This window comes from Trichosurus vulpecula, chromosome 3 (assembly GCF_011100635.1).
Source record: "Trichosurus vulpecula isolate mTriVul1 chromosome 3, mTriVul1.pri, whole genome shotgun sequence".
Lineage (NCBI taxonomy): Eukaryota > Metazoa > Chordata > Mammalia > Diprotodontia > Phalangeridae > Trichosurus > Trichosurus vulpecula.
Window position 1 is genome coordinate 391,833,597 of NC_050575.1, and position 24,956 is coordinate 391,858,552.

General features: G+C 45.3%; 1 protein-coding gene across 2 annotated transcripts; it reads left to right on the forward strand.

Annotated features, from left to right (window-relative positions):
- The first annotated feature begins 1,672 nt into the window (after positions 1 to 1,672).
- Positions 1,673 to 24,855, forward strand: DEF8 (differentially expressed in FDCP 8 homolog). 2 transcript variants are annotated; one of them, XM_036751643.1, is made up of 12 exons: positions 1,673 to 1,907; positions 7,335 to 7,469; positions 11,104 to 11,201; positions 12,727 to 12,876; positions 14,468 to 14,609; positions 14,718 to 14,882; positions 15,827 to 15,954; positions 16,156 to 16,269; positions 18,444 to 18,524; positions 18,923 to 19,063; positions 20,475 to 20,584; positions 21,666 to 24,855. In XM_036751643.1, the coding sequence occupies exons 2-12, from the start codon at positions 7,346 to 7,348 to the stop codon at positions 21,766 to 21,768; spliced, it is 1,356 nt and encodes a 451-aa protein (XP_036607538.1). In that variant the 5' UTR covers positions 1,673 to 1,907; positions 7,335 to 7,345; the 3' UTR covers positions 21,769 to 24,855. The 2 variants fall into 2 exon arrangements, with proteins under 2 accessions (XP_036607538.1, XP_036607539.1); XM_036751644.1 differs by lacking the exon at positions 18,923 to 19,063 and having other exon boundaries at positions 1,745 to 1,907.
- Positions 24,856 to 24,956: the final 101 nt, after the last annotated feature.

Sequence of the window (24,956 nt, forward strand, 5' to 3'; positions counted from 1 at the left end):
TAGCCACGACAGCAAATGCTCATGTTTCCATCATGTATACAATAAAGACGTCAGACTAGATATTCTCTAAAGTCCCTTCAAGCTCTAGGTCCCATGATCCTTTGAGGCTCTGATTCTATCTAGCCCCTGGGTTCCTAACCTAGGATCTGTGGATCCCCAAATCCCATAGTCAGATTTCAGTGGGTTTTGTGAACCTGGATGGGAAAAAAATTAAATCTTTATTTCATTATCATTGGTTTCCTTTGTTATCCTATTTTATGCATTTAAAAACATGATTCTGAGCTGGGGTTCATTGGCTTCCCCAGACTGTCTAGGAAGGTGTGGGTGGGGGTGACATGTCTAGAAAGAGGTTAAGAAGGGACCATCTGATCTAGACAGATGGTCCGCATTCTTTAGGCAACACGTATCTATTAAACTCCTACTGGCCACTGCTATGCTTGTTGCTGTGAAGGAAGGAAACAATCATTTATTAAGTGCCTACTATGTGCCAGGTTCTTTACAAATATGATCTCTTTTGATCCTGACAATTCAGAGAGGTAATTGTTATTATAATGCCCATTTTGCAGCTTAGGAAACTGAGGCAGGCAGAGGTTATATAACTTGCTCTCAGTAAGAATCAGAGGACAGATTTGAATTCAGGCCCAGAACTCCTATCCACAGCCCAGCCTGGCAACCTTGCTCCCATGATCCTTCCTCTCAAGGGAGGTACAATCTAGAATTACAGATTTTAATACCAGAAAGACTTTCAGAAAAACATTTGGTCCAATTCCCTGCTTTTAGGCTGGTAAGGGAGTTATCCCTATCTTACAGTTGTGATGATTAAGACCCCAGAAGAGGTTAAGAGACTTGACTAAGGTAACGTGGATCCAGGATCAGACTTCAAGTATGCTGTCTCCTGGCAAACTATCTTCCCATTAAGCCAGGGGCTTCCAGTCAAAATAACTAGACATGTATAAATGAACACTAGGTTGCCCTGTCAGTAAATCTGAATTCTGGTGAAACCTAGAAAGTCCTTCTCAGAATTATGTTTTTAAATAATGGAAGGAAATATTAAATTTCAATTACAGATTGGGGAAAATTAAGATGTTATTTCTTTGCTATCCAAGTGTATGGGTCCACGGAGGAGTCTGTTTCCCTTAGTTTAAGAACCCCTGGACTAAATCATCTTTATGGGCCCTTCCAGCCCCACAAATATAACTCCATAAATCACTTCACTTGTCCCAATCCGGTCTCAGGACTGATCTCTGCGGGATTTTTAAATTTTTAATTTAAAATTTTAGGTTTCTTTTGCTTTTACATCCTTGTATTTCCCCATGTCCATCCCTCATAGCAAAGAATAAAATCAAGGGGAAAACCAATTCAAAACTAACCAACATAGCAACCAAATCGATTTAAATGCAGTGCTCTATAAGGCATGTTTTCCCACCCCTGCAAAAGGAGGGTGTTATCTGTCATCTCTTCTTTGGGCTAAGAGGTAGGTCTCTTTCAAATGGGATAGCCTGAGGTGTTTATTCGGCCCATTGGGAAGGACGACATTCCAGGTGGAGGTCACTTCTTAAACACTGGGAGAGAGAGGTTTGAAAGGCAGGAAGAAGGCGTGTAAGTAGCCCTCCTGGCCTGAGGCGGCAGCATGGTCCCGAGCCTAGCTAAGGGAGGCGGCCGCTCTGGGCTCGGGACGCCGGGGCTGCCTCATCTCGGCGCCCTGGGACAGCTAATGTTACAATGTAGCAGGCGCGGCGGCGGCGGCGGCGGCAGCGGCAGCGGCAGCGGCAGCAGCTGTGCCAGCAGCAAACAGCGGTAGCGGCTGCCTCGGCAGCACTAGCAGCCCGCGGACCTGGGGCTGGGGGAACCAGCAACAGCAGCAGCAGCAGCAGCGCCGGGGTCTGGGGGCTGCGGGCCATGCTCGGGTGAGTCTGCAGGACGGCTGCTGGAGGGGGGATGTGGGGAAGATTTTTGCCCCTCTCTTTGCCCCACCCCTTTCCTCCTCCCTTCTTCCCCCCTCCTTCCTCCCTCTCCCCTCATTCTCCCCTCCCTCTTCCCTTTTCCTCCTCCTTCCTGGATGCTGGCGGCCCGCCCAGTCTGGGACCCCTGTGGTCAAAGCTCTGGAGGGGTCTCACCGCACCCCACCTTCTTCCCTTGGCTGAAGGCCCCCGGAGTCGGGGTGCAGGAGTGGGCAGGCACAGGAAAAAGACCAAGAGAGGGGCTCTGGTGTCCTGGCACCCTCATCTTGTTAACAGGCTTCAGGCTTGGAGCTGGGGTTTACCTTGGGACTGGCGATGCACTGGGCATGGAGAGGTGGAGAATATTATCAGAATGTTGTCGTGGGCAGCCTGACAAGGGAAGGGGGTTTGCAGTGCAGGAGACACAGGGAGGGAATTATCAGCCACCCCACTCCTTCAGTCCTGAACCCTGGCTTGTAAAGGCTCGAGGCTTAATGACATTACCATATTTTGGTAACATCGAAGGTTTTAAAAAACACCTTCTTTACTAGATTGCAAGATAGTGATGGAGTATTATCATCCCTACTTTACAGTTGTGGAAACTGAGGCTTAGTGATTAGTCTTTGGTTTCACAGCTAGAGGCCCCAGGTCTTGAGGTTAGCAGCCTTTTTCTACTTTTTGTGAAACTCAGCTTTTCATTGTGCCCCACCCCCTCTCATCTTCTCCTTTGTCTGTACCCATCCCGGAGCAGGGGGAGCTCCCTGAACTTCAGGTCCTAATACTTCTTACCTTTGGTACCTAAGAGAGTGAGCATCTCAGAGCCCTGAGCTTCTTCAGACTCCTGAAAAGTAGAAACTTCCTATGTGTTGGTGGATGGTGATGTAGTGCAGGAAATCTGATCCTCTGAATACATCAGGCTAAGGCCCTGCCCACTTTTGAGTCAGGAGATGACAGAGCATCCTGGGAATAGATAGCATAACAATTTTTAGCAATAATGTTTTGGTCAGAAAACCACTTTGAAAGCCCTGTGATATGTGGAGCTGAATTTGGGCACCTCCAACCTTGGGTTACAGGTTTAATGAATGAATGAGAGGCATTGTTTGAATGCTCTGATGAGCAGGAGGTGTTACTGTCATGATAACATGCCACGTTGGTATGTACCAATAGAGGCCCTGCTTGGAATTTACTTGTTTTGGTTCAGGGACCGGAAGGACAAGAGAGGGGACGTCTCATGGCATCTCTGAAGTCACCCTTTGCCTTTGTGTTCTTGCCCAGCATGTTTTGTCGGGTCCCACTGGCAACTTAACTAATAGCATGATTTTTTTTAAACTGCCAAGTCATTCCCCCCCACCCCCAGAGGCAAAGATGAAGATGAGAGGAAGGTCAGGTTTGGGTTTCCTTGTGGGAGTGGGGAAAGAACATAGTGTGCTTAGCATGAAGTCGGCACTTAAGAAATACTTTTGATTCACTTGGTTTTGTTTTTCCTTTGTGTACTATCCAAGAGCATTGGACCCAAAGGATCTCTTGAAAATCCCTTCTCTTGGAGGGACCTGAGTTTGAATATTAGCTGTGTGTGACCACAGTAAAGTCATTAAGCTCTCTGGGCTATGGTTTGTTTTCTCATCTGAAAAATAAGAGGGTTGGATTAGGTGGTCTCTAAGGTTACTTCCAGTTTTAAATTTTATAAATATGAAATAAAAATATCCCCCCCCAAGTCTCCCCTTGCCACCTTTATCCTCTGACTCTCTCCCAAACCTGGAAATCTCTCCCTCCCTGTCTCTACTTCTGACTCCCTGGCTTCTTTCAAATCTCAGCTAAAATCCCACCTCCTACAGGAAGCCTCTCCTAGGCCCCACACTGCTACTGTCTTCCCTCTGAGATTATCTCCAATTTTTCCTGCTTTTATCATGTTTGGGCATGATTGTTTACATGTTGTCTTCCCCATTAGCCTATAAACTCCTTGAGGGCAGGAAATGTCTTTTGCTTTTCTTTGCACCCCAAGCTCTTAGCCCAGTGCTTGACATACAGTAGGTGCTTAATCAGCGCTTATTGATTGACAAGGTTCAAGAGAAAAGTTTAGATCAAAAGGAGTAAATCTTGAGCATAGTCATACCACATATCCCTTTAGCTTCATGTCATCTTCTGTACACAGAGCGGATTTACCACCCTCACAAGATCGTAACCTGGCTGGTCCTCACATTAGGCAGGGCTACCCAGGATTTTAGAGTACTGTCATTTTGGGACACCTGAGGGAGGGAATGCTCAGGCATAGCAGTTGGCATGGCAGGAATGAATGAAATAATGCATGAAAACACATTTATTAAGCTCTTAACATGTGCCAGGTATAGTGCTGGATACTGGGGAGCTAGGCATACAAAAACAGAATGGAAGGCAGTCTCTGCCTTCAAGGAACTTATATTTTAATGGGGGAGAACATTGTTGTTTGTCCTTCACCCTTGGGGAGAATATACACACTGTACTGGGGACTGATGGTCCAGGAGGGAGATTTTGGTTCTGAAAACTGCTGAGTGAAGTCACAGGGAAAGTAGATTGTCACTTGTCTTTTAGGAGCAATGACAGTTAATTTGATTGTGGTTCCAGAGGTAGGAAAGGATGGGTTGGGAAAAAAAGGGGTCCAGGATGGAGGCTGATAAGTTGGCTACAGAATACCATGAACTAAGCATACTACATTTATGGCCCAGTGGACCAAGTGCTGGGCTTCCAGTGAGGAAGACTCGAGTTTATATCCACCTCAGATGTTCAGTGGCTGTGTGACCCTGGGCAGGTCAATCGATTTGTCTCAGTTTCACCATCTGTAAAATAGGAATGATCATAGCATCTACCTCCCAGGATCAAGTAAGACAATGTTAGTAAAGTTATTGTAATCATTATTATATAATGAGTGGTTGAAGCAGCAGACCCCAGTTGATGCCATGGGGTCCCCAGGTAGATGTTCCAGGCATAAAGGGTTGAGTCTTCCTGTGCTCTGATTTCTGGTCTGAGGGCACAGGTGCTGGTGAGGGAACTGGCCAGTGGAAATGATTTATCAGTAGAAGTGAAATTAATAGAGGAAAAATCAGTCCCCCAGCCTCTGTTAGGCAATAACTGGGCTCTAGTCACTGGCTTTCCAGTGCAGTCTGTGATCTGCACATGTGGAGTGAAGATGCCGCTGAAGGATCTACCTTAGTGGACAAGCAGAAAGCGAGGATCTTGTCCAGGCCCTGGTGCTAGCTGTGTGATGGCGGGGGAGTCACTTAGCATCTCTGGGTTGTACCCCCTCCTCCCATTTCTTTCATTAAAAAGCCATCCTAGATCTCTGAGGTGTCCGTTTTCTGACTATAAAAATTCTGTAATTGATTGTGACTTGGGCTGTTAAAGAATGAAGGCATTTGATTCGTTTCTGACTGATGTGATAAGCCACAAATATTTTCTTTCCTCTATTTTAGGCAGTATTTGAGAGGTCATGTCCCATCCACCTTAGGCAAGAGATGTCCAACAATGAGGCAATAGGTTTGTTAGTTGTTCACAAATATTCAGTTGCAGTATGTGTAAGAGTGAAAAAACTGGAAACCACCTTTTTGTTCTGTTATTAGGAGAATGGCTGAATAAACAGGTACTTAATACCACATGCTAAAATACAGGTATGAATGGAACTTGTCAAAATGGCAGTGGTGGAGAATGCAAGCACATTTTGGAAAAACATCTATTGCTGTTCAGTCTTTTCGGTTGCGTCCCACTCTTTATGACTCCATTCGGGGTCTCCTGGCAAACATACTGGAGTGGTTTGCCATTTCCTTCTCCAGCCCATTTACAGATGAGCAAACTGAGGCAAACAAAGTTAAGTGACTTGCCCAGGGTTACACAGCTAGTAAATATCTGAGGCTAGATTTGAACTTGGGAAGGTTAGTCTTCCTGATTCCAGGCCCTGCACTCTATCCACTGTACTATGTAGCTGCCCCTATAGATAAACTTCTATAAAGCAATGAGAAATGAAGGTAATGGTCTTAGGAGAATATACACATTGTTGGCCACATATAATTTTTTTTTTCAAAACAACGTCAGCAACAGAGATTTAAGTACATAGGCGAAGAAGAGAGGGGAAAGGGACACAGCAAATAATTACTTTGTGAAAGTTTTAAAGTTCTTTTTTGTTCTTTCCAATGTAAATATTTTAGATTTTGTGCCTTTCCTTGGGATTCTGTTCCTTATTTTGTTTGTGTGTGTTGAAATTATTGTTAAATGACTAATATGGAGATATATTTTGCATGACTGCACATGTATAACCTATATCAAATTGCTTGCCTTCTCAGTGAGGGGGGAGGGAAAGGAGAGAGAGACTTTGGAACTTGAAATTTTTAAAATGAATGTTTAAAATTGTTTTTACATGTAATTGGGGAAAAACAAAGTGCTAAATAAATGAAAAAATAAAAATATTAAGGTAAAAAAAGAAATTATTGTTAAGCTTATTATAATAACAGTTAATATTTTTTTTACAAAAAAGTTGGGATAGTGAATCTTATCTAGGTCAGAAAGAGAGTCAGAGAATAAGTGATTGTCCCTGAGGGAACATTTGAAATGAACAGAGTTTTTCCAGCTGTGTTCTCTAGCTGGGACTGAGCAGGGTGATGTAAGGGCTTCTTGTGACCCCTCTTGGCTAGGTTAGAGCTCTGGGGAGAAGGCAGGCTTGCTGTTTCTCAGGCTGTGGATTCAAATCCCTGAGCTGCCGGCTTAGTTCCAGAGGACTGATCTGTTGTCATCAATGCTTTTGCTTAGGGTCCTAGCAACTTTCGAGTCATCGAATGAATGGAGGGTAGCAAGAGCTGCTCTGCATCCTTGTTGATTTCAGCTTTTAACTGTGCACTGTCACTGACTGCCCTCCTTGCCTTCCCTCTGTTGCTCATCTCCAGTTTATTTTGTCTATATCTTATTTGTAGCTTGTTTGCATGTTGGCTCTCCCACTAGAATGTGAGCTTCTTGAGGGCAGGGACTGTCTTTTGCCTTTCTCTGTATCTCCAGTGCTTAGCACAGTACCTGGAATATAGTAGGTACTTAATAAATGCTTGTTGGCTTTACTTTTATTCAGAAGCCAGCAGCTCTGGGGATGGAGTTTCTTGTGCTGGCTGAAATTCCAGGATTGGGGGAAAGAAGAGAGAAGGCACAGGCTATTTTTTTGAGTTGTTCTCTGAAGGTGTCTCATCCTGAGATTCCCCCAGGGGAAGTGAAAGGGGGGAGGAGTGGTTTTGGGAGCTGCAGCCTGTACCTTCACAGCTCAGAGAGGGAACTTGGGACATTTGGGGTGAAGTGAAGCTTTGGAAGCTGGTTTCATACTTTGTGCAAAGCCAGGAGCTCTGAAGGACTTTTTCCTTCATGGCTGCCTTGGTGTGGTCTCCACAGGCTGGACTGCTATGGAATATGATGAGAAGCTGGCTCGCTTTCGACAAGCCCACCTCAACCCCTTCAACAAGCAGCTGCCTGGTAGGCAGCATGAGCAGACGGCTGACAAGGATCCTGAGGACCTCTCTCCTGAAGGTGAGTACTCTGTGCTTGAAGGGGAGAAGAGCCCACAGAGAGACAGCAGAGGACAGTGGAAAGAACCCTGGATTTGAAGTGAGAACACGTGGGTTCAAATCTTGGCTCAGCTTTAGCGACGTGGGCTGAGTCACTTCATCTCCCCAAGCTTCAGTTTCTTCATCTGTAAAATGGGAAGGTTGGACTCAGTGGCCTCTAAAGTCCCTTCCAGATCTGAATCTGTGACTCCTATGGGACTACATCACCTACTCCCTTCTCTACCTGCGGCTGCTCTGGTCCATTGTCCAGGTTAGCTTTTTCTGCTAACACTGATTCCAACTCCCAGCCTGTGACCCAGAAGGAACATCTTTGGGTCACTAGAGCAAGATGACACCTCATCTCCTCTTTCGTTAGATCTAGAATGCTCTCCCTCTTTACCCAGGATAGAACTGATGGGCTATTGGGGTCCAGGTCCCACCACCCCATCAGAACTCCTTGTTTCCTAAGTAAAGCCAGGAAAACAATACAAGTAATAACTATGACGGTATAAAAAAAAGAACAAAAAAACCCCAGCTGAACATTATGATTGTAATACCCAAGTTTGGCCCCCAAAAGAGTTGAGAAAGTGTACCTCCCTTCTGTCATTACAGAAGGGGAGGGTGGAGTGTTAGAAATACTGCCAGATGCAGCTTTGTTCAACTGCTCCCCCCCCACCCTTTCTTTTTTATATTTGTTATAAGTGATGGCTGGGCAGGTAGGTGGATGTATTCTGAAACTGAAGTGATATAAAAAGGTAGCAATAAAAATAAGATTTTTATTCATTCAATTTTTTTTTAGAACAAAACAATTCCTAGCTTCCTTCAAGGTTCAGCTCAAGGACTGCTTCCTATAGGAAGGCTTCTCTCCTGATCTCTACTTAGTAGCTGTATGACCTTGGGCAAGTCACTTAACCTCTGGCTTTCCTCAAGTATAAAATGGAGTTCGTAATAGCACCTCCCTCCCAGGGTTGTTGTGAGGATCAAAGCAGACATTTGTAAAGCATTTCCGCGGTGCCCGATGCATTGTAAGAACTATATAAATGCTAGTTATTATCCAGCAAAGAAAACCCTGATAGACTTTGTACATATTTTGCATTTACTTCTCTTTACATGCTATTTTGAACTAATAGAATGTAAGCTTCTTGAGAGCAGGGCCTGGTCTTTCTTTTGTCTTCGCACCTCTGGTACCTGGTGAAGTGTCGGGCATATTGTCGATGCGTTGAATTGAACCTCTGGGCTGTTGACCCTTAAATTCACAGCAGTGACTGTCCAGTCTGGCCTATCACAGCCTCTTCACCAGAAGGAAAAGAGTAAAGAGGGAAAAATGTCAATGCCATGGGTGGAAGTGGTTGGATTTGGAGGTTCTTTGGGGATTTGTTATCTCTGTTTGCTGGTTCCTCATTAAGAACAAGTGATCGGTAGTTCACTTTGCTTTTGTGAGAGCTGGTTAGAGAAGGGCAGTCAGCTGTCCTTGGGAGAAACAGTGCCCAGGAGGGCCCCTTCCCTCTGGGAGGACACAGCTGGGCCAGTTTTTATCTTCAGGATTCCTGCAGAACAGGTCTGGGAAGGAACAGAGCAAATATCTTCTCACAGAGAAGCAATGACGGGTGCTGGGAGAAAAGTTAATTCTTGTAGGGTTCCTGCCTGGGGAGAAGGAGGCAGAAGAAGAGGAAGACCTGCTTAGAGCCCCAAGAAGGCATTCACCACTCAAAATGGCAAAACCAGTGAAATCAGGGGTCTTTGTCCTTCCTCCTGCTACCTACCTGCTGTCTCCTACCATCCCCTCCATGACCCTTGACTGAACCTGTATCTTATCTCTTTAGTACAGCAAACATTTATTAAGTACCTACTATGTGCTAGGGACTGTGCTGGGCACCAGGGGAACAAAGACACAATGAACACTGTTTTTATCCTCAAAGAACTTACATTCTATTGACTGTATGGTTCCCAAGATGATTAGATCATCTGACCAACCATTACAGGTAGGGTTATTAATGGGAGAAGGCTTTGAGGTAATGCCCTGGGCCCATTTCTCCCTCCCAAATAACATGCATTTTCATAGTTTTCTTTTTTTCTTTTCAATTATTAGCCATTTATTTTCTCTCCCTCATCTCCCCCTGGAGGCGGGGAGGGAGAAACCAAACCCTTGTAATAAATATGCATAGTCAAACAAAACAAAGTCCACATTGGCCATGTCCAAAAATGGGTGTCTTGTTCTGCATATTTAGTCCAGTCACTTTTCTGTCAAGAGGTGGGTAGCATTCTTCATCATCAGTCTTTTGGCATTATCTTGGATCATTTAAAAGCTATAGTTTGTAGGCTGCTGTCACTTGTATGGCAGGCCATGGTTTGTATCATGTCAAACTCTGGGCTGGGGAAGGGGAGAGAATTGCCTTTCCTCATAGATGTGTGTGTGTGTGTGCGTGCGTGCGCGCGCGCGCAGGATGTGCCCAGACACACCCTCATTGCCAGCAGCCGTCTTGTCATGGGGAGGCCACCCAGGATCTCAGGGGAAGGGAGGTCTTGCAGTCCTTGGGGACACTTGGCTGCTACTGCGGCTGCTGCCACCACTTCCTTTCTCTGTTTCCTACTTGCCTATGGTCTGCAGCCTTCTTGAGGCTCTTGTGGGGAAGAGGAAGGAAGCATGGCTTGGTTGTTTTGGGGCCCTCCACACAAATGAAAATTTTTAAAAGATCTATTTCCGATCATTGGTCCTTGACCTATATACTCCTTGTTGTCATTCAGTCACATCTGACTCTTCGTACTCTTGTGGACAAATACAGTCCATGGGGTTTTCTTGGTGAAGTTACTGGCATGGTTTGCCACTTCCTTCTCCAGTACACTACTTATACTTCATGGCAAAATGAATGACTAAGGGATTAAGGTCCATTGGAAAGATGCTTTTTTTTTAAGCTAAGACCATAAGGCTGAAAAGATTGTTCTGTATTTTAGAGGAGAGAAGGATTTAATGGAAAGGAACCCTTGGGAAAGTTTTTATTTTTTAAATAAAGTTTAGTTGCCAATTTAAATAAAGTTAAGATTTTAGTTTCTTTAGCGTGTTTGTTAATAAAAATAATGTCCTTTATGATTGATTGAATATTCAACCCATGTTTGACTTTTTAAAAATCTGTAATTCCCTGGGGGCATACCCTGATGAAGCATGGCATGCATTTCTATGCCCTTTCTTGTTTCCTTACAGTAGTCTTCAGCCCACTTCTACTTGCCAACATGAGAGTAGGGTTCTGCTTCTCTACTCTCATGTCCAGTGCTCTTCCTGACTTTACCCTTGGGGACTTGGCCAAATATTGCCAAGTTGAATATAGGGAACTAAGCTATAAAAGCAGACAGTCAGAAAATGTTTGGAAGTACGGGTAGGAAAGGAGTTCTCCTTGGTCCCGAGGGATCAGGAGCCTAGAGCTCAAAGCCCCAAACTCAGCTAAAATGCAGGTTTTAGATGCAGTGCATGCTCTGGGCTTGGGGACTGAAATAGGCATCCCTTGATAAAGAGGCTTGGGATTTTAATGAGTGAGGAGAGAAAGCAGTTAAAAAAACCCCAAGGTCAATTGTTTTGGTTTCTCCCTCTTCCTCATTTTCCCCTTCTCTGTGACCCATTACAGACTCACCAGTGGATCAGCCCCATCAGGAACCAGAGTTCAAGTGTACTGAACGCATGATGGACCTGGGCTTAGCTGAAGACCACTTTTCTCGTCCTGTGGTACGTGCCCCTGGGTGGTAAAATCTGCCTGCTGAAAACTCACTTGGGCTCCTGTCTGCGTGGGAGAGGAGAAGGATTGGAGTTTCTTCCTCCCTCTCCCCCAAACAAAGGCTCTTGCCACCCATCCAGGTGTGGCCAAATTCTCAGTGTCTGCTGTCTCTGGTCCTTTCATGTGTTGTCCCTGGTCCAGGAATTCTTAACCTGAGGGGATCCATGAACTTGCTTTTTTTATACACCTATTTCAATATAATTGGTTTCCTTTGTAAACATGGGTATTTTGTTTTATGAATGAAAAACATTATTCTGAGAAAGGGTCCATAGTGTTCTGCAGACTGCCAAAGGAATACAACACACAAAGAGGCAAAGAACCCCTACTCTGGCCTATCGCAATTTCATTTCTCCTTCTAGGCCACCTTCAGCCTTCACACTTTCCCAGCAGCCTCTTCCTTGACCTGAGTGGATCACGTTCCCCTTCCTTCCCCTCCTCCTGACTAGACTGTGAGGGTAGGAGCCCTGGGTCCTAGTCTAAACCCTGCCACCAGGCCCGATCTCCATGCCTTTTCACAGGCCATCCCTCACACCTGAAATGCACTCCCTTCTTACTTTCATCCCTGTCCTCCTTTGATGGCCCATATGAAGTTCCCCCTCTCACAAGAGGCCATTCCTGATCCACCCTATTGTATTCATGCTCTACTCCCTATGAATTTTTATGTCTATTTTTCTGTGTCCATGTTGGCCCTCCTCCCCTCCTCGTAGACTCTAAGCTCCTTGAGGACAGAGGACTTCTATCGCCAGTGCCTGGCACATAGTAGCAGGCATTTAATAAACGTTTGTTGAATTGGATTTAGCTCACTGCCTGACCTTCAGCAAGTCCCTTTCCTTCACTGGGCCTCATCTCCTCTATAAAGGGAGGCCGTTTGGTTGGATCACCAAAACAAATGTAATCCTTCTTCTATACAATAGCCCTTCACATATTTGCTTTCCTGTTCCCCCCCACCCCCCGGCCAAGACTTGTTTTCTCCAAGCTCAACATCCTCATTTCCTCCAACTGACCCTTGAATAGCAACAATCCTGGGCCCCTTGCCACCCTGGTTGTCCTTCTCTGAATGTTCTCCAGTGTGTTGGTGTCCTCCCTGAAATGTGGTGCCCAGAACTGAATGCAGTGTTCCAGCTGTGCTCTAATGGGGGACCATCACCTGACTTTTCCTCTGAGCTCTTATGACACTAAGGCTCTCTCTTGCCAGTTATAGGCACTAGAACATATGGCTTTGGCCAGTAGGTCTTGTGAATATGTTGAACTACCAGAGATTATTGGGTTTGGGAATCAAAATTTGGTTTAACAGAGTAGGGAAAGGGCCTGCCTAGCCCCAAGGCCCTGACAGCCAATAATCCATAACCCCAGTCACTGTTAGAGGGTGCTCTGGGTTTGGGTGCCAAGGCAAGGGCTTGCTGATGAGTTCAGAAGATGCATATGCAGGGGCTGGTGTGATAGAGGAGCCTCTAACCCTGAGCCCTGTCTGGGCAGGGTCTGTTCCTGGCTTCAGACATTGAGCAGCTTCGTCAGGCCATTGAGGAGTGCAAGCAGGTGATCTTGGAGCTGCCAGAACATTCGGAGAAGCAGAAGGATGCTGTCGTGAGGCTGATTCACCTCCGGCTGAAGCTCCAGGAGCTGAAGGTGTGTGCTCACCCCTGCCTCTTCCTTTATAGCCACAGTGCAAAGTCCAAAGGGGCAAATCTAGAGGGTGGCCGCCAGCTTTATCTGCTTGGTACATTCTTTGGCACAGAACTGGGAGAGACCTCAGGTTGCATCTAGTCCGACCTGAACCTAACAGTAATCCCCTTTGCAACATGCCTGCAGCATGGCTGGCTAGCCTTCTCTAGAAGAGTTGAAGGGAGAACTTCCACTCTGATTTTGGACCGTTCTCATTGTGAAGTTTTATCCTGTCATAAAGCCTCCTAGATCTACCTTTCTGTAACTTCCACCCCTTCATCCTAGTTGGATCCTCTGGGATCCAGGAGAACAGGTATAATCCCTTCTCCACATACCAGCCCTTCAAATACTTGCCACTCAGTTCCCCATTAAGACTTCTCTTCTCCAGGATAAACGTCCTCATTTCTTCCAGTTGGTGCCTATATGGAATTGTCCTCAGCCTCTTTGCTCCCCTGGATATACTCCTTAAAATGTTGGTGTTCTCCCTAAAATGGGCACCCACAGCTGAATGTATTATCCTAGATATGATCTGACAGGAACTATCACCTCATTTCTTTTTTTCCCACTTAATAGTATTTTCTTACTTTTATAAGATTTTGAGTTCCAAATTTTTCTCCCCTCCTCTCTCCCCAAGATGGCAAGCAATCTGATACAGGTTATACATGTACAACCATATTGATCTTATTTCCCTATTAGTTATGTTGTAAAAGAAGAAACAGAACAAAAGGGAAAAAACATGAGAAAGAAAAAACAAAAGTAAAAATGTATGTTTTGATCTGCATTCAGACTCCATAGTTCTGTTTCTGGATGTGAATAGCATTTTCTGTCATGAATCTTTTGGAATAGTATTAAATCATTGTATTGCTGAGAAGAAATAAGTCTATCATAGTTTATCATCACACAGTGTGGCTGTTACTGTGTACAATGTTTTCCTGGTTCTGCTCACTTCACTCAGCATCAGTTCATGTAAGTCTTTCTAGGTTTTTCTGAAATCTGCCTGCTCATCATTTCTTATAGCACAACAGTATTCCATTACATTCATATACCACAACTTGTTCAGCCATTCCCCAGTCGATGGGCATCCCCTCAACTTCCAATACTTTGCCACCACAAAAAGAGCTGCTATAAATATTTTTGTACATGCATCACCTCCTTCTTCTAGGTAACCTGTCCTTTTATCCATAGCTGATAATCATAATATGGTTATTAGTTATTTATAGTTCCAGGAGCTCAAGGCAAATTGCTGTTCTATCAGGAAAGATCTCCAGGCAGTTCAGGGTTCTTGGGAAACATGCTATGCAGAGTTCCTTATCCAAAGCAAACTAGCCACTTTTCAGGTACCCTAGTCCCAGCCTACTGAGTGAACATCCATGGAAACATGGAGAGAGTGGTAACTAGAATATAGCCTTATGGTTTGCACTCATCTTTCCTTTAAGTGTGAGAAACATGAGCTGAGAAGTCAGTTTGTGGTAGGAGGAGGGGAGAAGAGGAATCCTCAGAGAATCTCTTCTTTCTGCCCCTTAATACACCTATATGCCTTGGCCCCATGCTATAGGATCCCAATGAAGATGAACCCAATATCCGTGTCCTCCTTGAGCACCGGTTCTACAAGGAAAAGAGCAAAAGTGTCAAGCAGACCTGTGACAAATGTAGCACTATCATCTGGGGCCTGATCCAGACGTGGTACACCTGCACAGGTTAGTCACCAGGACCTTGGGCCCTTCTGGGTCTGAGAAAAGAAACAGTGGAGTGGGAGTTGAGGCTTCATGGGGTCCATGCTCGTTCTTACCTCTTGTCTTCTACAGGTTGCTACTATCGCTGTCATAGCAAGTGCCTGAACCTCATCTCTAAGCCCTGTGTACGCTCAAAGGTCAGTCACCAGGCAGAGTATGAACTGAATATTTGTCCGGAGACTGGCCTGGATAGTCAAGATTATCGCTGTGCTGAATGCCGGGCACCAGTGTCTCTACGTGAGTGTTCTCCATATGCCTATCCCACTGATTGCTCCAGCCTTGGTATATCTGGATGGAGGAGGAGGAGAGAGTAGGGAAACAGATGTGCACATGAAGGCCTCTTAATCATTGACCGAGTATAAGATGTATGGAGGGCCACTGCACTAGGTGATTGTGATACAAAGATCGAAGACGTGGGCTTTGCTTTCAAGAGGCTTATGATATAGTTTGGAAAATAGGACAGGGACCTAAGAAGATCATTAATACCATGAGAGGGAAGTTTACTGCCAGATTCATGGTATGAAAATGTATATTATAGGAATTCTGGGGAAGGAGTGATCCTTGAGGGCTGGGTCAGTCAAGGAAGGCTTTGATGAAGAGATGGAGACTTGAGTTGGGCTTTGAGGGAAGAACAGGACTTATAGAATGAAGAGAGAGGGATAGGGTATTCTAGGTAGGAAGAGGCATGAGCAAGTGTGTATGGCACAGGGAATCAGTTTGGCTCTAGTATAGATGGGATTATCCTGGGGGAGACTGAGGTACAGTCACTAGGAAATAAGGTTGGACAGGCAACATGGTATAAAACTGGACTCCTTGTATTTTCAGTATAATTTGGTTTTCTTTATAAGTCTATGTATTTCATATATTTAAAAACTTGATTCTGAGAAAGAGTGCAGTGGCTTCCCCAGACCAGGTACATGACACTAAAAATGTTAAGAACCCCTGGGATAAGGAACAATGGACAGGGAGTCAAGAGACCTAGGTTTGAGTCTCAGCATTTTTGACTGTCTTCGCTATTAGCTGGAGAGAGCTGAATGAGGATCTGAGGTTAGCACTTTCTTGATTCGAGCATAGTGTTTAGGACCTGGCCTTCTTTAAAAAAAATCCTTCTTCTTGCTTTGAGATATTGTTTTATATTATTTACTTTTATTTATATTTTGTTTTTGTTTTGTTCCTCCTAGGGGGAGTGCCTAGTGAGGCTCGGCAGTGTGACTACACTGGTCAGTATTACTGCAGTAACTGCCACTGGAATGACCTGGCCGTCATTCCTGCCCGAGTCATCCATAATTGGGACTTTGAGCCTCGGAAGGTGAGGCGGCTCACCTGAACACCGGGACCACTTCCCCAAGTCCCACCTTGCCTTTCCCTTGTAGGTGGGGCTGTTTGAATTGGAGAGAAGAATGGGGGTGGGGGATGGGAGGTGGGGAGTCACTCTCTTATTGGACCCAGGTCAAGGGAAGATAGCCCAGGGAGGCAATTATTGGGCGGTAAGGGTGGTGTCTTTCCCTAGGTATCTCGATGCAGCATGCGCTATCTCACATTGATGGTGTCCCGGCCAGTGCTCAAACTACGGGAGATCAACCCGCTCTTATTCAACTATGTGGAGGAGCTGGTGGAGATCCGGGTAAGCTCAGAAGGGCAAGCCCCAGGAAAGGCTCTTGGATTGGGTGCCCCCTGATTCTGGATCTCTTCACGTTTGGTGTTTGTTCATTCAACAAGCATTTATGGTCCAGGAAGTGTGCTAGGGACAAAATGACAGATATGGAACAACAATTTTTATCTTCTAGGGACTGAAATGCTATTGTAAGGAAACAATATGTTACAATCTATAAGAACAAAATGTATACATGTATGTATACAAAGTAAATGTGGAGTGATGGGGCAGGGGTGGGGGGTGGGGGTGGGGGGAGGCAAAAGCCAAAGAGTAGGAAGTTACACAAAGAGCTTGAGCTGAGCTTTGGAAGAGCGAGCGATTCTAGGAGGTAGAGGGGAGGAGTGGGCGTTCCAGGCATGGGAAGGGGTTCTGTGTGGAATCTCTTGTACAAGGAGCATCAATCTGGTTGGCATGTAGAGTATGTGAAGGAAAACTGTGTGTAAATCACCTGGAAAGCTAGTCTGGAGCCAGATTGCGAAGGACTTACGAGTCAAACAGATAATAGCTGACTTGTATATAGTGCTTGGATGGCTAGGTGGTGCAGTGCATAGAGTGCCTAGCCTGGAGTAAGAGAGACTCAAGTTCAAATCCAGCCTCAGACACTAGCCGTGTGACCCTGGGCAAGTCACTTAACCCTGTTTACCTCAGTTTCCTCATCTGTAAAATGAGCTGGAAAAGGAAATGGCAAGTGTCTTTGCCAAGAAAACCCTAGATAAGATGACAAAGATTTAGACACAACTGAAACAACTGAACAACAACAAAATATAGTAAAAATATAACACCTACTGTGTGCCGGGCGCTGTGTTAAATGCTTAACGATTATTCTCTCATTTGATCCTCACAACGACCCTGAGAGGTAAGTACTAGTATTGTTCCCACTGTAGATGAAGAATTGAGGCAAACAGAGGGTAAGTGATTTATCCGGGGTCACACAGTAAGTGTCTGAGGTCAGATTTGAACTCATCCTGATGTCCTATTCACTGCGCCGCCTAGCTGCCTGCTCCCAGGTGTTTGTATTGTCTTCTAGATGCCCAGGACGTTTCTGAGTAGTGGAATGACACGATCAGCTCTGTGCTTTAAGAATATCACTTTGGGTAAATTAGAGCTCAGATGGGAAAGAGAGCATTTAGGGGGTTACTGTGATAGTCTAGGCTAGTCGTATTGAGGCCCCGAATTAGGGTGATGGCTGTGTGAGTGGAGAGGAGAGTGATATAGAGGGTGTATGCAAGAGAAGCAGAATTAGTAAGACAAAACCTGGTTAGATGTGGATATAAGTGAGAGTAATGTGTCAGATCTGGGGGCGGCTGTGCCCTCAATAGAGCAAATACTGCTAGGAGCTGATCTCTAGGGCAGCACGTCTCAAACTTTTTGATCTCAGAGCACCTTTAGACTCAAAAATTATTTAGAATTTTTCCCCAAAAAGATTTTGTTTATGTGGGTTATATCTATTGTCATTTACTATATTTGAAATTAAAACATCTTAGTTTTATTATAAAAATAGTTTGAACTTCATAGACCCACTGAAAGAATCTCCAAACAGTCCCTAGACCATACTTTGAGAACTGCATAGGTATTTTTTGGGGGGGGGGCGGGGTGTGCTGTCCCTATAATTCCATTGGTTTAGGGGAGAGGTGCCAAAAGCAATTAGCAAAACTCTAGAGTCTGGCCTGAACCAGAAGATAATGTAGTTGGGAAGTGTTTAACAAAATAAATTGAAGTACGACACAACATAGAAAATGTTAATTTGTGGTTTTCTAAGTCAAATATGCTGCCTGAAAGGATCCATTTCTATTTCAGTTTGATACAATTGGTATAGGGAACTTCCAGTGAGGACACTTCCTATACCAATGTATATTGGTACCTTCTCTGCACTTATATCTTAGGGAGTTGCCTGATACATTAAGAGATTAAACAGCTTATCCAGGTCACTCTGCCAGTGTGTGTGTAAATGGAACCTAGGTCTTCCTGATTCTGAGGTCAGCCCTTTGTCCACTACCCCATGCTGCCTCTCTAAGGCATGAACAAGTGTGAGAAACAGTAGCCAAAAATGAAGTGTGTGTGCCAAAATCTAGACTATATCACCTTTTCCTAGGGCTCTGATGTTGGCTGCTGGTGGGGGTTCATCTTTTCTACCTTTTCTGCAGAAACTGCGCCAGGATATTCTGCTCATGAAGCCATATTTCATCACTTGCAAAGAGGCCATGGAAGCTCGTCTACTGTTACAGGTCAGGCCACTTCTGGGAAAGCACATGGGAAGGGAGAAGACCGCATAGGACAGAACATGCGTGTATGCAGACATGCTCAGGGATGTAGCCTGTTTGCATTAACTTGATTCATCACACTGGGGATATTAATACCCCTAAATCAACTGATTTCTGCTCATTTAAGGCTACTGTGACATCTAGACCAAATGAGCCCAGGTAAATATGGTTGTACTAAGGCCCCTTAGAGTCTCCACTCTTCCCCCTTTAGCCAACTCTCAACTCTTAAGGAGGTTGAGAGAGCACTGGGTAAGTTTGCCTAGGGTTGGACCGGGCTGTGCAAGCAATGGATGTCAGTCAGTAGGATGGATGTGACCTGTGAGTAGTCGGACTCCCAGTCCAGAGCAGCTCTGGCCTTACAGCTCCAGGACCGGCAGCACTTTGTGGAGAACGATGAGATGTACTCCCTGCAGGACCTAGTGGACATCAACATTGGCCGCCTCAGCTGCTCTCTGACAGAGATCCATACTCTCTTCGCCAAACACATCAAGCTAGACTGTGAGGTGAGGCGTGGTCAGGGCAGGGGAGAGTGGCCTCCTGCCTTTTGGGGTTTTATTACTCCTCTGACCTGACACAACAAGCCACTTGAACCCGAGCTCTGTGGGTCAGAGTTAATGTTCTCTACTAAACAAATTTGAGGAAGGCAGATTTGGCCAATTCCTGGTTCCTTCTTAGCCTATGAGAGCTAGAAGAGGGTGGTTGGAGAGAGAGGGCAGGGCAGGTGTCCAGGCTAGAATTTGTGGCAGGTGAGTAAACTCATCAGATCCCATGGATTGATTCACTCTGTCTGTACAGACTTCCACATCTATCTGTCCAGCCCCAGTTCCTCCTGAACTTGAGCATTACTGGTAGCCTAATGGATATCTCTATTTGGATGTCTCATTGGCCTCTCAGACTCAACATGTCCAAAACAAAACTCATCATGTTTTCCTCAGCACTCTCCAAAAACCTCCTCCTAATTAGCCATTTCTGTGGAGGGCACCACCATCCTTCCAGTGATGTAAATTCACAACCTTGGAGTCATCATTGACTCTTCATTCTCTCATATCCAGTCAATTGCAAAGTCTCTTGACTCTACCGCTACCATCTCTATTATATGCCATTCTCTTAACTCATATAGCCATTATCCTAGTTCAGACCCTCATTACTTGTGGCCTGAGCTATTTCTGTAGCCTGATAACTGATCTCCCTATTTCTAGTTTATCAGTTTTTCAGCCGTCCCCTACATGGTTGCCAAATTAATATTCTAAAATTCATGTCTGATTGTGTCATATTCTTCTCCTCAAAAATCATCAGTTGCTTACCATTGCCACTAAAAATAAAAAGACAGGCTCTCCAACCTGGTATTTAAAGACTTCCACAATCTTGGCTCTCATCTACCCATTTGAGACTAGTTCATACTTCTCCCTCCCATACATTCGATGTTTTGGCCAAACTGGCCTTCTAGCTCTTTGCAAGACAAGCCATCTCTTACCCCATGTTTTTGCCTGGGCTGTTGCTCATGCCTAGAATACGCCTGGACTACACCTTCCTCACCTCTGACTCTTACAATCCCGTTTCCTTCAAGGCTCAGGTCAGGTGCCACTTTTAAAGGTGTGTGGGGGGTGTCTTTCCTGAGCCCCCAGTTGGTGGTGTGGATATTCCTTTATATTTACATATCTTTGTACGTATATCCTCCCCACTCCTGATAGAATAGAAGCTCCCTGAGGGCAAGGCTTGTTTCTCTTTTTCCTTTTTTGGTATCCTTGGTACTTAACATAGCTCTTAACACATAGTAGGTGCATAATAAGTGCTTGTGCAATTGAATAAAAGAGGTTAGCAGGCTGAGGAAACTCTGTCCTGAGCAAGGATGAGGTTCCTGGTGGGGCTGCCCCATTCTACATCTGTCTCAGTTACTGTCTCTTCCATCCCTAGCGGTGTCAGGCCAAAGGCTTTGTATGTGAACTCTGCAAAGAGGGTGATGTACTTTTCCCCTTCGACAGCCACACATCAGTATGCACAGACTGCTCTGCTGTCTTCCACAGGTAAGAAACTTCCTGGCCTCTTGTTGTCCTAGTCTGTACTGCTTCTTTACTTCTTCCTTGGGCCTGACACTCAGGCCTGGAATAGTGGGACCTTATGGTTTGTGGTCTCAGTCCACCAAACTGTTTGCATCTAGGTTTTCTCCTACTGGAGCCTATAATAGGACTTGTTCACTCTCAGAATCCTGTAGTTCTGCCTTCATGGACTCTGTGTGAGGGGGAGGGGTTGGGGAGGAAAGGAAGGTGATCTAACATAGAGGTACAAACACACACACACACACACACACACACACACACAGCTAGCTTCCATGCTGCCAGATGCACAATGCCTTTGAAATCATGGCAAGTGCCATGGTTTTTAGAGTCAAAGAACCTGGGCTCCTGTCCCTATTAGCTCACAGCTCTATGCTCTTGAGTAAGTCCCCATACCTCAGTTTCATCATTCATCATCAATAATATTTGTATTAATTACCTCAGAGGGTTGGCATGTATAAAGCATTTGGTAATACTGGTAATAAAAAGTTCTCTATATGTTATTTATTAATAATAACTATCATTGTTACCAAGAAATATTGGGCTGGACAGAGAGTTAATTGTCATTTGGCATTCTTTCAGTTTCCTGCAGGATGGGATTTTCCTGGCTGAGAGTTCAAGGGTCACTGGTGATTAAAGAACCAGCACGACCAGGCCCTGGCTCAGGGGCAGAGTAGGAATGCTAATGCCCACGTTACTATTGGGTCATCAGGCTAAGTAATTCATGTCTTCTAAGCAGCTGTTTTGCTAAGTGTGGGAGCTAGTACTGAGGGTAATGAGAGCAGCCCAGGAAAACTGCTCTGGGGGATGATGCCACTCTCTGCCCCCTTGGTCCACCCAAAGCAGTGCCATCTCTCTGGCTTGCTTTTCTCCTTAAAGGGCACTGTTAATGCTAAGTGCTATATAACATAGGGTGCTACAATAAATCTGCTCTATGTGGCAAAGGCATTAGATCTGCCAGGTACCCATGGCCCTGCTGTCCCACATGTTTCCTTTTGAGGATCCCCAGGCTGACCTGAATACCTCTCTCCTCTCCTCTTGTATTACTCAGGGATTGCTACTATGACAACTCTACCACGTGCCCCAAATGTGCCCGGCTGAACTTGCGGAAACAGTCCCTCTTCCAGGAGCCCAGTCCAGAAGCTGAGGCCTAGAACGCTGGCACTCCTGCCCCGGTGCCCTGCCAACACACCAGCCACTGCCAGCACCAAAGACCAGGTGTCGCAATACTAAGGAGACTCCCTAGTGATTCAGGTTGTCGCTATGCTGCTGGCTCTTCTCCCTCCTGTGGGGCTGGAGACGTGAACCGAATGAACAAGGACAGTCATGTAAAAACACAGAGGACAGGGTTCTTTCGGAATGAAGAAGTGAGGGGGTTCTTGGCTACCATGTTGTGCAGCTGATGCCATCCCAGCTATTAGGGCAGGGCCTGTGGTATGATGTGGTTTTGAGCAGAAGCATCCACATTAGTCTCGGCCTCCGTGTTGGTAGGAATGGGGTGTGGGGAAAGTGTCCTCATCTCCCCAAGGAAGCAGAGCCCAGCTTCTCTTTGAGACGCAGGATGCAGTGACCAGAGACCTATTTGGCTTCTCTTCCTGTTGGGTGTGTGTGTAGCTGTGTATAGACCAGGCCCTGCCTCTGGAATGGGAGGTAACAAGTTAGCTACCAGCATGGACACTGAGAGGGTAATCGATAATACCCAAATAATAGGGGCTAATCAGACCCTCAAACCTTGAGGTTGTGAGGAATTGCTTTCCTGAAATTGTCCATTGTTCCCTGAAAGGAAGGAAGGGGTTTTATCTAGTATCCCTCACACCACCTCCCTCCCTGGGACCTCTAGCCTTTTGGAGGCTGCTAGTTTTATTGGCTAAGGCTGTTAATTATCATCTAATATTGCCCTGCTCCCATGTCCTTGCTAGGGTCACCTAGCCAAGTGGGAAATTTCCTTCTCATTCTTCTAAGTCCTTTTTTGAGGGAAGGGGAAGCACTATAGGGCTAACAGGCACTGCCTGTCTTCTATTTTTGCTTATTCCATCTAGCCCTTGCCTCTGCCCATACCTCTGCTGAGGGCAGAGGAAATAGGTGCTTCTCTTGCTGGGTGGCATGACAGCTATTCTTCCTTCTTTGGCTCAGTTTTACTTGTGTCTTTGGTTCCCAGTTAGGCCACCATATGGGCAAGAGAAGAGCAGCACCCTGAGAAGGGGTGCCTTGGACCCCAGACAATATAAATGCTGGGAGCTGCTCTGTGTACTGCGTGAAGCCTGACAAAAAGTTTGTTAGGGGAGAAAGAGAGATAGAAGGCAACCTTCACACTTCTCTGGACCAAATTGCCAGCCAGGAACCTTGCTTTTGCCACTCTTGTTTCCCATGGAGGAAGACTTTGGGGCTGGGGAATGCAGGGCTGGAAACCACAAGGCCTTTCGGGAATATTTGGCACTTGTCTTTTTGTTTACATGTAGAGCTGGGACATGCTGGTCCCACTTCTAGCCTCACAGAAGGCCCGAGTCTGGTAGTAGCTGCTTAATTCCCCTCCACAAAAGATAATGGGGATAAGACAAGGTAGAGGATGGGGATGGAAAATTTCAATAAGGAACATTTGTATTGGGTAGCCATTTTTCATTGTGGAATTAATTAGAGGCTGTATCTGTTCTAGGACCTTTATCTCTCATCCGTCCTCTTCACCAGGCTTTCTCATTCCTTGGGCCTGGGGCACAGAGCAGGCACATCCTGGATTATTTTTTCTGTCTGTAGAAAAGCCTCTGGTGGAGACTGTAGCTGAGTATCTGATCCCTACAGTAAGGGGGGAGGGGTCCCAAATACTTGGTGGAGGAAGAAGAAAACTACAGTGTGTCTTGAAAAGGAGAGCCATGCCCTACTTCATTCAGGTCAGTCCCTGAATACCCTCATTATATCATTGATCCGGAAAGTATTGACTTTTGTATCAGAGAGGTAAATATCAGGGTCAAAGGAGGAATGTGGAAGAAAGATATACAAGTTTTTGTGGTATCCTCTATCTGTAGTGAACTGGGTTGGAGTAGCATGTGGAATATCTGCATCTGGCTACAGTCTGCTTTTCTAGCAGGGTATCTTCATGACCTTTGCTCCCCTTTTCCTTCTCTGCACACATTACCGTGCTTGAGCTGGCCTTGTGCTTTGGTTCTCGATTGCATATAGTACGTAAAGTCAGAAAAGTAGCTGTAGGACAGGATGGATTGTGGCTCCCTCCTGACATCCATCTCCCTTCCTGATGAGAGCAGAAGAGGGGATTCTTTGCGTAGGCAGAGGGCAAGGTGGCTCCTTGGCCCAAACTGCAAATTGGACAAAAGGAACATGGCCGTTAAGTCTCTGAAACTCAATGAATCCTCCTCCATTTATATTCTGTTCGCCACTGGGGTATGTCATGTAAGAACACAGTTATGTTCATCTGCTCAAATTCTGTAGCTTTGGGCAGGTACCTTTATCCATATGTCTCAATTTGCCCCATTTGGAAAATGGGGATAGTAATACTGACCTACCTCATGGTGGGACTGTGAGAAAGTTAATGTTGGTAAAGCACTTTAGCAGACAAAGCGTGCAATGTGAGTGCTAAATGTTATTTTATTGGACCTCATTCTTCCCTAACCTCTTTTGCAATAGAAAAGGGGAAGGAAGAATCAGCAGACTACTTTAAAATGCCCCTTGATCTTTTCTCCATTCCCCAAATCCCCAGTTCTTTTCTGTATTACACTTCTGATCATAGAATTTCTGATTAACTCTGCAATAAGGGTCATGTATGTTATTGGGATTTTCTTGCCATGTAATACATAGAAAAGATTACCACAAAAATCAAACAAACCACTTCGCACAAAAATACCAGTAGGTTAGCAACTGTTGGAAAGAGTTTACTCTCCTGCCTCCTTTGCTATTCCTCCTGGTGGAATAAGCCCTATTTTTGACAGAGATCAAGCAGAATACTTCTTTGATCTTCCCCAGTGTCCCAAAGACCATATTTACAAAGGAAAAAATGAGCAAGGGGCCAGTTGGTACATGTAACATTACACTGTGCTCTCCCTGTAGGCAGATGGGAAATGCCTCCAAAGCAAACAAAGGGGGTTAGGCCTTGTGGGAATGTCTGCCTTTGGAAAGCACAAAGCCAGATTGCTCTATGGCAAGCAAAGTGCCCAAAAACTTGCCTGAGAAATGGATTCAGCAGTTGTATTGATTATCCAAATTACTGTATTATTAAATAATTTTAAAGTGTACTGTGTGTGATAAACCTCCCTATCCTATCAACGTGACTCTGTGTGTGTGTGTGTGTGTGTGTGTACACCTTTGAAGGTATATTGAGTGAGAGGATGGAGTG